The sequence below is a fragment of the Peromyscus maniculatus genome, chromosome 10, assembly GCF_049852395.1.
Source record: "Peromyscus maniculatus bairdii isolate BWxNUB_F1_BW_parent chromosome 10, HU_Pman_BW_mat_3.1, whole genome shotgun sequence".
NCBI classification, from domain to species: domain Eukaryota; kingdom Metazoa; phylum Chordata; class Mammalia; order Rodentia; family Cricetidae; genus Peromyscus; species Peromyscus maniculatus.
The window spans coordinates 19,041,079-19,053,404 of NC_134861.1; the positions used below are offsets into that span (position 1 = coordinate 19,041,079).

Below are 12,326 nucleotides of genomic sequence, written 5' to 3' on the forward strand. Positions count from 1 at the left end.
TCTCAGGTTTTTAATTAAGTCCTTTAAGTAAACCATTTGAATGGACTCTTGTCCAGAGTGAGACACGTGGATCTGATTTCATTCTTCTGCGGATGGCTATCAACATTTGCCAGAACCATTTGCTGAAAAGGTCGTTTGTTGTTGTTGATGTTGTTGTTTTGTTTTGTTTTCCAGTGCATGTTTCTGATGCTTTTGTTAAAGATTATATGTCCATAGCTGTATGGTTTTATCTCTGGGTCCTCTAGTATGTTATGTTGGTCTATGTGTCTTTTTTGTGCCAGTGTCAATCTGTCTCTGCCACTGTAGACAAAGTAGTATAGTATAGTTTGAAGTCAAGTAATGTGATGCCACTGCCTGTGTCCTTTCTGCGCCGAGTTGCTTTGACCATGTCTGGTCTTTTGTTTCCATAGACCTTTTAGGAACTTTCCCACCTCACATAGTTCTGTGGGATTTTAATGGGAATTGCATTGAATCTAGAAATGGCTTTTGATAGAATAGTCATCTTCACAATATTAATTCTGCCAGTACAGGAGCATGGATGGTCTTTCCATTATCTAGTGTCCTTCAGTTTCTTTGTTCAGTGTCTTAAATTTTTCTTGTAAAGATCTTTCACCTACTTGGTTCTTACCATGTTCATTCAAAAGACACTTAGGCCCTTTGTTACCCAGGCTAACACTGAAGTTCTGTGCTCAAGCTCTTCTTCTTTCTCATCCTCCCAAGTCACTGAGACTACCAGGGGGCAGCATTCCACCTGGCTTTTTCATGTTAGTCTCAACTCTGGCTTTGGTATTTGTCCATTCTCTTCAAATTATGTCTTTTGACTTTTAGGATACTGTGGTGATTTGAATGAGAATGGTACCCACAGGTTCATAAATTTGAATGCTTGGTCACCAGGGGATGGCAGTATTTGAAAGGATTAGGAGGTGTGGCCTTGTTGGAGGAAGTATTTCCCTGGTGGTGAAATCTCACTAGTGGTGAGATTTCAAAGCCCATGCCAAGCCCAGAGTTTCTCTTTGTGTCTGTGGGTCAGGATGTAGTTCTCAGCTGCTGCGCCAGCACCATACCTGCCTGCCACCATGCTCCTGCCATGATGACAATGGACTAAACCTCTGAAACTGTAAGCAAGTCCCCAATTAATGCTTTCTTTTATAAGTGCTGCTTTGGTCATGGTGTCCCTTCACAGCAATAGAACACTGGCTGAGATAGATATATTGTAAGTTTTTGTTGAAGTGTAGAAATGATGTACATGGATGGATAAAAGGAACTATAGAAACAAGGCTTTTATTAGGTAACAGTGCAGTGTGGGGAGATAAGGATCCTATAGCATAGGTCTCAGTTCTTTTAGTGAGCTGGTGTCTCTGGACTGTGAACTTCAAACATGATTCTTGGGTCCTCACCCTCACCCAAGACACCTGGAGGAAGACAAGGTTATCTATTCCTTTCCTCCAGCTGTGTTAAGCTCTGTTAAAAGCTCCTATAGGCTGTGCCTCTGACAACCTACCTCAAGCAGAAGGACCATATGATTGCCTCTAGGCTTTCTCTGGGAGGATCTGGTAGATCTCCTAAATATACAGTTCACCTCAATGTGTCATCCCTGGCACCTTCCCCAAAGTGGGTCCCCATGAAGTTTGTACCTCATAGGCATTTCCACACTAAGATTCTAGCATGTGTCGATTCCATGTAGGGGTTCCTATTAGCATACTGGTTGCCTTGTGAGCTGCACTTCCCTGTGTCCTCCTTTCTGTGCCAGATCTGAGGGGAGGGGTTTGCCTCTCAACCCCACTTCTCTGACGGATGCCAACTCTTGTTGTGAAGACAGAGGGATGACTGTCTTTTGAAGCTTCATGAAACTCTCCACTCCTGGATCTTAGTGATGAGGGAAAGCACTTTGGAAGTTTGTGTCAGCATTTTCCCCCATGAGGTGGCCACTCAGAGTCAAATGACACCCCAGATGGATACATGGCCCAGAACAGCAGGAGGGCCTGCTGTCCTAGGGCCAGTAAATGTCAGCAGGGACCAGCTGAGGATAGTGATGTCATACAGGAGTAGGCCTAAGTATTCATAGGACAAAATTCTAAGTGTGGAAAGGGACAAACATGAAAAAATAACTCCCCTTCCGATCCTTAGCCAACAGCTCTCTTAATGCAAAATTGTTATCAGATTCTTGGGTCTCCTTTGAATACATCTGTAAGAGCTATTATGTGCATACACCTTTAAATGGAAACCCATTTTAGAAGAGCACATTTTTTTTCATAATTTCTAGAATTTGAATCACAATCTCCCTTAGTACTTAACTGTTCCTGTGTGAAAATACTCTAAAGAAACACATCATACTCTGAGTTCAGTTCATTCTATTCTGATATAAGTCCAGACTAGGAGTTCTAAGATGTTTGTAAATGTTGATATCTACTCCTCTCTTTTGTTTCCCTACCCTGCTTTTCCTTCCTTTTTTTAAATTTAAATTTTATTTTTATCAAAATCATCATAAAACAACAGCAAAAGTAGAAATCTTTATACATGTGTTCATAAGTAAGAGTAATAAAAAAAAAACAGAGTAAATTTAAATCAATACAAATGATTTGATAATAACAAGTTCCCCTCTGGAAAATTGAGGAGTCCAATCATGTGTGGGTACACAGAGGGATTTTGAAGAGTTGCCAGCATTTTGTGAACCCCTCACTTTTACTCCTAAGGTTAGAAAAAAAAAGGAAAGAAAAAGAAAACAGGAACCATCTAAGATGTAACTTAAAAAATTAGAAGGCCAAGGCCCATGGATCATTGCAGAAAAGGCAGAAAGATTTGAAGAGCCAGAGACCTTGGATGGCTAAAAGGAAACTGTCCTCTGGACAGGCAGGGCAAAAGCACATATGAAGTCTGAGCACTTGAGACAGGATGTACAAGACCAGCCCAGACTCAAGGCAGCCAAAATTCTAACATGGATCAGGGAAGTGGTCTCAAAGTCTCACCCCTAGGGGAGGAACTGATAGCTTCTGGGATAGGGGAAGTAAGTTTTCTTTAGGGGGTGAAGTCCTGGTGGGTTGACCACCCTCCAATGAAGGCCATGCATCCAAGAGTATATGGATGGCACAAATTGTACTTGAAACAAATTTAAAAAGGACACAAAGTTGGGTGTGTTGGGAAATGAGGATGGGATCGGCAAGTAGTGGAGGCAGAAGGTGGGTGTGAGTTAAATACGTTGGACAAAATTCTCAACTAATAAAAATGAAAACATCAATTCCCAAAACAAGAAGGAGAACAAAAATGCTGGAGACCCTCATACCTTCACCTTATTTCCTGTCTTCACCCAACCTGTCTTTCCTCCCATGGAATGTATGAATTGGGGAAATTCAATTCCATGTTACTCTTAGGGAAGATTAAACTCCTATTCAACACACCCCACTCAAAAGCTTCTAATTTAGCTACTCATCAAAAAAATTGCTTGCCTACTGTATCTGGCAGAGAATGAACAGCTTGTCATGTAAAGATGGGCACACTGGAGAGATTTGTTGGAGAAAGTGATCCTAACATGTTTTTGCTAGTATGTCATGTCTGGACTTTATTCAGAATTTTTTTCCTTGGCCAAGCAAAAATTTCGGTTGCATTTGATCTAAAAATATTTGGAGATATGATGAAATAGAATCTGGAGTCGTGATGCCAACATTCAGCTCAGGTTTAGAAGAGGCAATAAAGAATATGTTTGGAACACAACTTGCATCACACAACAGCAAGCAGATCTCAGGACCCGGGGAGTTCTTTATCCTTTCGGAACCACGTGCCATCCTGACATTAAAAGAAGAAAACAAAGATGTAAGTTAGTTTCAGGGTCAGCAGATATGCTGATAGCTCACTGGAGCTCAGCATTCTAGACTGCTGTTGCCATTCCTGGATGATGTGGCAACAGAGAGTACTTCACCTGGGTAACTGCTTGGGTTACTCTCACAGAGCCTATGTGCAAAGCTCTGACTGTGCAAGGCTCCTCTGTTCTTTCCAGAAGTCATTTCTGCCAGCCTGCCCAGACCACCTTTACTTAACGTAAGCATCAATAATTCCAGGACTTGCCAACCAGTAAAAATTCATCATAATGTTACTCTTCATTAATAAGGCTCAGACGATTCCATGGTGCATGTATGTGTTCTAAGGGGAAGTTCTGGGAGATTCCATACTGCATGTAGTTGTCCTAAAGGGAAGCTCATTCCATAGAAGATGTTCTAGTTTTGTGCTCTGTAACTTCCACGGGCCATTGTCCCCTTCTTGATGGCCTTGAAGGAACTTTGTTTCTAGGTGCTGGATGGCAATTAGGTCACATGGAGGGGCATTCTAACCAACAGCTTTATGAAGGTTGTTTCTTCATAGAACTGACATAGAGGGAATCCTGAAGTCTTGGGAGACAATCCTCCTTTAGGGGTGCATGGAAGAAATTTCTACGTATTCTTAAGAATCTTTTGCAGCTATTGTTTCTGTTTCATCATCTGCCCATTATGATTTGTCCCACTTATTAGACTCCTTGATAGGAAATATGATTTCAAACCAGATTTGTGGTCCTCTCTAAGTGAGCATGCAAGACTTCATTGTCTGCAGATTTTTTCAGACTCATTTCTGTCTTCATCCTGTGCTCTTGTGGTTTCTTGTTTGCTTTTCTATCATTTCCCCCTTATAATTATGCTACTTTAAAAACTGATCCAAGTTAATGGAACATGTAGCAGAAAACACGAGTACACCCCCCACACACACACACACACAGTGTGTGTCTCTGGAAGGAAGGTGTAACAGTAAAGGGTTTCTGAATGGCTATGACCAAAATTTAATTCAAAAATTCAAAACACACAATGACTGCAGTGGGGTTTCTGGCAGTGCTTCTCAGTGGTGCCCCACGACACTTCACCAAAGTCTTGCTTCCATACACACATCGTGCACACCCCGCTCTGTGCATGCTCTTACAGCATGCAGCACCAAGAAATGCTGCTCAAAAACTCAGTGCAGATGCAAGACCATCATATAGTGTGGATCGTAGAAGTTTCACCTGACATACAGTTGCAGGCTCTTGCAGAAGAAGAATATGATAATACAGAAAGTAAAAACTTAATATTCTCCCACCATCATCCCTTAGCACATGAGCTTCAAATGGATATGTTTGGATTGTACAGTGTTTGAATGTTTGATTTTTAAAAATTAGTGTCTTGAGTTTCATTTAAGAATGGTAACTGAATTTTAGCTTGGGATTTGGAATTTCCAAGATGGCCCTAAATATACTTTTTCCATCTTATGCATTGAGGACTGTAACCAAAATATTAAATTAACTCTGAACAATGTTGCAGATGCTCTATGTCCTGCAGCATCAATTATTCAGTCAAGGTCTAATTTTTGTGTAACAATAAACAAATCCATTGCATTAGCATGCAAATTTGATTTAATCTTTAATAAGTGGTAAAGTTATATGTATGCAAAGAATTATCTTAACATTACATTATGATCTATCATTAGTAGATGTTTGGTTTGCACACCTATTTTTATCTAAATCCCTACCCATGGTCACATTAAAAACTACGAAAAAACGGTTGCAGGTGGAGAAAGTTTAAGGAACCCTGCTCTACTTCACAATGAAGGTTTCAGGGTATAAAGAGGGGCTCTGCACAGGCTGGGTGAAATGCCCCCATTCAGGATGCCAGCTGCAAAACTTGGGCAGCAGCCCTTTCTTTGCTGGGTGGGAAAGAAAGTTGGGAGCACCTCCCTTTTAGCTGCATGAAAAAGGCTGGCCTGAACTCCACTGGTTAGCAGTGACTACTGTTAATCAGGAGACCTAAAGGGGCCTAAATTAGGGGACCAAGGGATTTTGCGAAGAACTGAGGGATTCTGGCTGTTGAATGGGAGTAGAGGATGTTTCCTCGGTAGTTAAGAAGCAGTGACATTAGTTGGTTTTTGCTGAAGCAATTTAGTTGACATTCCTGCAGTTCAGGGAAGCATCATTTCTACTGGCCAAATTCTAGGAGAACTTATACCTGGCAGTTTGCCTGCTAGTTTGTGGCATGGCTAGCTCGAGTCATTGCTAACTGCTCTAGCGATAAGTCAATTGTTGTTTGTGTCAAGTCTTTGCTTTTGCGAAGGAATTCGCCCCATGCATACACACACTGCTTTGCTCTCCAAGCACTCCTGACTGGTTCCTGGTGTAGAAAACGCCATGTTTTCGCTCCTCAACACTCACTGCATTCCCAAACATTTACTGAGGCCCTGGGAGTTGGCTGCCCTCCTTTCAGAAGCTGTGGAGGGTTCTTGATGGGCTTTGAAGGACTCTCGGACTTCTGAGTGCCACTTCAGACATCTGGCACCCCCCTCTCTGCCTGCGCGGTTGGGAACGCTACTGCCAAGGCAGCCTGACCCTGCTAAGATCCCGCTGTCCAGGAGGAATTAAGGAGAATATGTGTCATTTTCCAACCTGTGCTCTAGGGTTCAGCTACTTTGTACCCGAGGTGGTTCCGAGTTGCTCAGTAAATTGGAAGAAGGGAAAGAAGAAAGAAAGGAAGGAAGAAGGTGGGACAGACAGAGGGAGGGAGGGAACCCTGACACAGATTTGGCTGGACTGCCTAGATCCTGAAACGCAGCGGAAAGGAGTCTCCACTCAGAAATTAACCCCAAAGGCCACCGGCCGCCCTGCTGCACGCCGCAGGGGCTCGCCCCAGAGCCTGGTCGGGTGGCGGCCAAGGCCATCCACCACCACCTTCCGGTCACTGACTGCTTTCGATCCTCACGGCTAGTGCTTCCTCTCTCCTGCCATTCTCCTTCTCCTCGCTCCTCCCGATCCCTCCTCCTCTCTCTAGTCCCTCCTCCTCCCGCCCAGCCTCCCCAGTCCCGACCCGCGCGAGCTAGACGTCTGGGCAGCCCCAGCGCAGCGCGCAGCAGCCTTCCTTTGCTTCCTGCACAGTGCGCTCGCCCCGGGCCAGGGCGTCTGGAACGTGTCCCAGAGGACACGGCCTCCCAGACCGCCGAAGCCAGGTCACCTGGACTCGCGCCTGAGTCCGGGTCGCGTCGTTGCGTACGCAGTCACCGCGCAGACCGTGGAAGTCCGTCTGTCTCGGATTAATCCCGGAGAGTCGAAACCAGCCTCTCCTGGGCAGAGATGCGACCCTCGGGGACCACGGGAACCTCGCTGTTATTGCTACTGGCCTCGCTCTGCGCCGCAGGTGGGGCCCTGGAGGAAAAGAAAGGTAAGGGCGTGTCCCGCTGGCCCGCGCCCCCTGCGGAGAGCGCTCGCCGAGCTCTGGCCGTCGGTGCCGGACTCTGCGACCCAGCTGCCCGCCCCTCCTCTGCTGTCTCCCAGTGGGACCGTGGGAGGAACTGGACGTTTCGTGTCTGGAATGGGCGAAACTGGGGCGGCCGAAGGAAGGGAGACCGGGTTGGGGACAAGAGGGGCTGCCAGCATAGCGTGGGAACCGCCGCTGTGCGCTCCGGGGCTCTCGACCGCTCCCAACTTAGTTGCCTCACTTTTCAGCGCTCAGTAGGCGTCCGGGAGCGGAAACGTGGTGCGGGGCAGCGCCTGGCATCGGTGCACGTGCGCCCGCCCAGTACTGTCAGAGCGAGCTGGAGAGACCCCAGGTCCTTTCGCGGGGCGAGCAAGTCCCACCCGCACAGTCCCAGAGTTTAGGGACTGGAGGAAGAACCAGCGCGCTCCGGTCGAGGTTGGAGTCTCTGAGACAGGCGGTTTCCTGAGCGCGCCCTCCCGCACCTCTCTACTCCGCCCCGGTTCTCTTAGAGCCTGGCAGTCTGAGTACCAAAGGGTCTCAGAGATTCCTGCACGCCCCTTCGAGGGTGTGGAGCTGAAGCAATGACCTGGAAGTGTGGGCTACGTCTCTGTGACTAACCACCTGGGACCCCTAGGAGAGAATGGTGTGATGGTGGTGATTCGCTTCTTCGCTAGCAAAAAAGAGGGCGCGCGGGGCGGAGGGAGGTGGGGGAGCGGAGTGGGGTGGGTCGGTCCCGCCTCTTGGTCACACAGTACTGTACGCCAGGGACCTGCCAGGCTAGGTGCACTGGTTGGGGACCAGGGCTCCCTGCCAGACTGGAGCTAGTCTCGCTGGGTGGCTGCTTCCCTGGGATCCCCGAAGTTTGCCCTTTCCCAGCCGTGAGGGCTTGGGCATGGGTAGCAGCATCTCTTGGCTTTGCAATGGTATGGCTGAGGGCCCTGTGACAGCTGGGGCTTGTGAGTGCTTCACCCTTGGTGTTTCAAAATGAGGCCCACAGCAAACTTTCTCCTTGCTATCTGAGACTTTTCCTCTTGGGATTTTTTTCTTTTAATTTTTTTTTCTTTTTGCCCTTATGAAGTGATTGATATCGGGCCAACCAAAATATAACCCCTAATTAAAAAGAAACGGATTGATGTCCTTGGATCACATGTGCCAACTGTCCAGACGGAACATGACAAGTCTGGCTTCATGACTACCCGACCATAAACCCACTTGACACGAGAAACATGCCTCAGAAGGTTTAATTGCACAATTTCAAAATCCAGCCGCTCGGGTTCCAAGAGTCAGGTCTGCGCTTGCTGTTGATGTCATCGGCATCCGAGTTGGAGTTGGGGGTTGGTGCTGAGGGCGCCTCTGTTGGAGGGGGTGTAAGACTCAGTTTCCCAAACTTAACTACACAATGAAATCATTTGGGATTAAACATCAAACAAGCAAAACAAACTACTCCCCGTCCCTCCAGTGTTCAGCTCCCACTCCGCACGTTCAGATTGCACTGGTCTGTTGTGAGAATTAGTTTTAAAAACTTTTGGAGTGTTTGGTTTGAGACTCGCTGCCATCGAGGAAAGACTGGTAACATCTCCAGGAAGCCTGCATGCCAATCCTCAGAGCTGCTTTGGGCTCTCAGGAGTCTGGGCAATCTTGGAGTTCAGGAAAAAAGCAGGGATGATGTCAGTAATCAGGGTTAACTTTTTTCACTGATGGATCAGTGGGAAGCTTTTCTCCTACCTTCCTTAGCAGAAGGGCTCCCCTCCCCTTGCCTGTGACAGTCAGTAACTGTGCACAGCTAACTCCAGGGTACTCTCAGTTGGGTGGCATCTGTCCCTGCCCACAGGAGGGACTCGCGTTCCTAAGTTTCAATTACCCTCTTGGAGGCCAGGTAGAACATCACTTTCTCACTTCAGCACTTCGGTCTTACTGTTTTGAACACTATTCGTGGTTGCAGATTTGTTTCTGGGTAAAACAGAAATGCTGCTTTATTCACCTGTTTGGATGGTATTTTTAAAACCAAATGCTTCTGGGTATAGTAGTAAAAGTAACAGTTCATCTGTTTAAGTAACATAAAAAGGCTTAAGTTCTAAAGGGCAGATTATTGAAAACCTGAGACACTCTGCAAACTGCTGATAAAGGATTTGTTTGCTTAATTTGTTGGTTTTGCTCCAGACTGGCTCCCTTAAGTGAGACTGGGGCTTACCCTTCCCTTCAGTCTATGGTATCATCTTTGCTTGTGCTCAGAGCAGAAGACTTTTGGACACTATGTCCAGTGTGTTGTCTACCCTTACATCACATGTGACGAGTGGCAACTCTCATCATCTGCATGGGAGAACCCATGCACCATGCAGACAAGTGTGGTGATTTCCCCCACAGCTAGAAAGAAATGATGCCAAGATCCAAGTTCCTTTCACCTCCAAACTCCACTGCCTCATTGTAGGAGGGCCAGGCTAGGTTAGTTGAGGCTAGAGGCTAGAAGGAGAAGGGGGACCAGGAAATGGGCTGATAAGGATGAGTTCCTGTCTGCTTGTTCAGTGGCCTTCTCTCCTGTTCAGGGATGCTGTGGTCTCCTGGATTAACATTAATGGGGACAATGCAGTCACTAAATCAAAATCAGGGCCGGGGATTGACTTGGTCTTTCTGAGCAAGCTCCTCCCTTTACCATGGCAGGGGAAGGCACCTCTCTGGAAGAGACCCTGTGTGCAGAGCAGTAAGGAGAGCAGGGATGATCAACTAGAGAGCCTTGTAGACAACAGCCTGCCCTGACGTTGTCTGTGAAGACACTGGCATTCGGAAGCCTGGGTTATATTAAAGATAAAAAAAAAAAAAAAAAAAAAAAAAAAAGTGGAATTCAATTGACTTCTCAAGTGAAGGCCTTCTCTCTCTCTCTCTCTCTCTCTCTCTCTCTCTCTCTTTCTCTCTCTCTCTCTCTCTCTCTCTCTCAGAGAACTGGGTCTTGGGAAGCCCAGGCCTGTATTGATAGCTAGGAAGCCAGTGTTTTCATTCAAAGTCTGAGGTCTGGGTTAGGTGGAAAGTCCCATTGAAACTCCAGGCTTCAGGGATCTCCTTTCTAGATTCAGTGAATGTTTATTGCTTGCCTTAGATGTGCCAGGCATTATGAGTTTAAAGGTTATCTTAATAGTTTCTGTTATTGTCATAATGTTTATAAATTGCTGCACACCCTCCAATGCAGATGCCCACATCTTAAGTTAGCATCAAATCACTGTTTTATACAATAATAATCAAATCAAAAAGCCTTCTAATGCTGGATGGTGGTGGCACACACACCTTTAATCCCAGCACTCGGGATCTCTGTGAGTTCGAGGCCACCCTGGTCTACAAAGTGAGTTCCAGGACAGCTGGAGCTGTTATATAGAGAAATCCTGTCTCAAAAACAAACAAACAAACAAAAAGCCTTCTAAGAGGTTCCCAAGCATGCCAGGGTGTGAGCACAGCCATTTCCACAAGCACATCTCGTGTTATTTGGGATACACCTGACGAAGGGGGGAATGGTGCTCCCTTCCAGAGGACTTACACCTTGGTTGAGCTGGGGAAGGTATGTGTGTACAGTGCCCTGCAGGGCAGTGTTTGACAACAGATGTCATTTGAGATTTCCATTAGAGCACACAAAGGAGACGGCCTAATTCTGCCCACACGATAGATAGGAACGGTTTCTCCAAAAAGACATAGTTTGACTGAGTCTCCACAAGATTTCTGCTAATCTCAAACAAAAGAGGAAGAGTGTAGAAACTCTTGTAGCCCCAGCACCTCCCAGCAGCCCACCTTTCCTAGCCTTCTGTAACCCTGAAGTCCGATATGGTGCGTGCTAACGATTTATACCTTCCTAAAGCACTTTAAAGAACATTACTTTGTCAAAAGTGAAGTGAGAAGTGACACAATTTGCATTTTACAATAAATGCTATTATTTTTTAAAAAGTAACAAGAAAATATGAGGAACTAATTAGAATCTCTAGGATGTAGTTGGGAGCTTTTGAAGTGTTCCATGCAACAACATTCTCCCCTAAACCGTGCTATGAATAAACAAAATAATGATATTACATGTTTTATTAAACTCTTGTTACAGAAATCAGAGTCAGTCTCCTTAATTGTAGGCGAAATAAATCCATATTGAATCACAAGGAGCCCCCAAAAAAGTCTCCCAAATTTAGCTATTGCTCCTTGTGAATTAGAAGATGCATTTGTTGCACACACTCACCTGTTTATTTCTACAGATCATTTAGAACAAAGAGGTAGATTCATAGCAAATAAGGAAAAGTATGGCTGCTGGCCTTATTTGCTTGGGCACTTTGCTTGTGTGTAAGAGGGAATGTAACCAAGGATCTCTGTCTACTTTGCAGGTGTTTCGAGAGACTTTGTAAAGGATTTTATTTTGAAGGTAGAAATGTGATACCAGACCATTTTACTGTTAAAGTGAGCGTGCATGCACTGGCTGGGTGATGTCATAACTGCTTTCGCAGCTGCATTTCCTCACATACTTTTGCTAAGACTGTTCCAAATGCTCCCCTCCTGTATTCCACTTTGGGATAACACTGATGCACTGTGTACGATCTCAATGAACGACAAAATGCGATTTGTGTGTGGCAAACTGAATGGTGTGGTTTCTTTGCCTATAGTCACAAATTTTTCAATATTTTAATGTCTTGAATATTAGGAATACGTGTGTATACATATATGCATGCAATAACAATGAATAAAAATAGAGGCTTTGATTTTGAAAGAGAAAGGGGTGGTGGGAGGGTTTGAAGGGGAGAGAGAAGGGAGAAAGATTGTAATTATATTATCATCTCAAAAAATAAAAAAAAAAAAACTAAAAGAATCATTTATTGAATTTGTGTAAGTCCTTAAGGACAGGTGTCCCTGAGCATTTCACATCACTTTGAAGGAGTTCAAAAGTTTTTTAAAAAGAATGTTTCAGATGTCAAAACCTGTTTTGTTTTTTGTTTAAAGGGAAATACTGAATGCTTACAAGCTGTGGGGAGATTTAATTTAATCACATTTAGCTTTCTCAACGTATACACTCATTGCCTGGTTTATTCTCATACCCTATCAGCCACTGTATGTGTTTAAAATTGTGCTGAGCAC

The 12,326-nt window shown here is 45.2% G+C and overlaps 1 protein-coding gene across 3 annotated transcripts in view; it reads left to right on the top strand.

Annotated features, from left to right (window-relative positions):
* Positions 1-6,867: 6,867 nt before the first annotated feature.
* Positions 6,868-12,326, top strand: part of Egfr (epidermal growth factor receptor) — a 174,073-nt gene continuing 168,614 nt past the window's right edge. Inside the window, exon 1 of one of the 3 annotated variants that reach the window (XM_015988562.3) lies at positions 6,868-7,199. In XM_015988562.3, the coding sequence (XP_015844048.1) occupies positions 7,112-7,199 (88 nt within the window). In that variant the 5' untranslated portion in view covers positions 6,868-7,111. The remainder of the gene's footprint in view (positions 7,200-12,326) is intronic. The other 2 variants (XM_015988563.3, XM_015988561.3) reach the window with 2 other exon arrangements.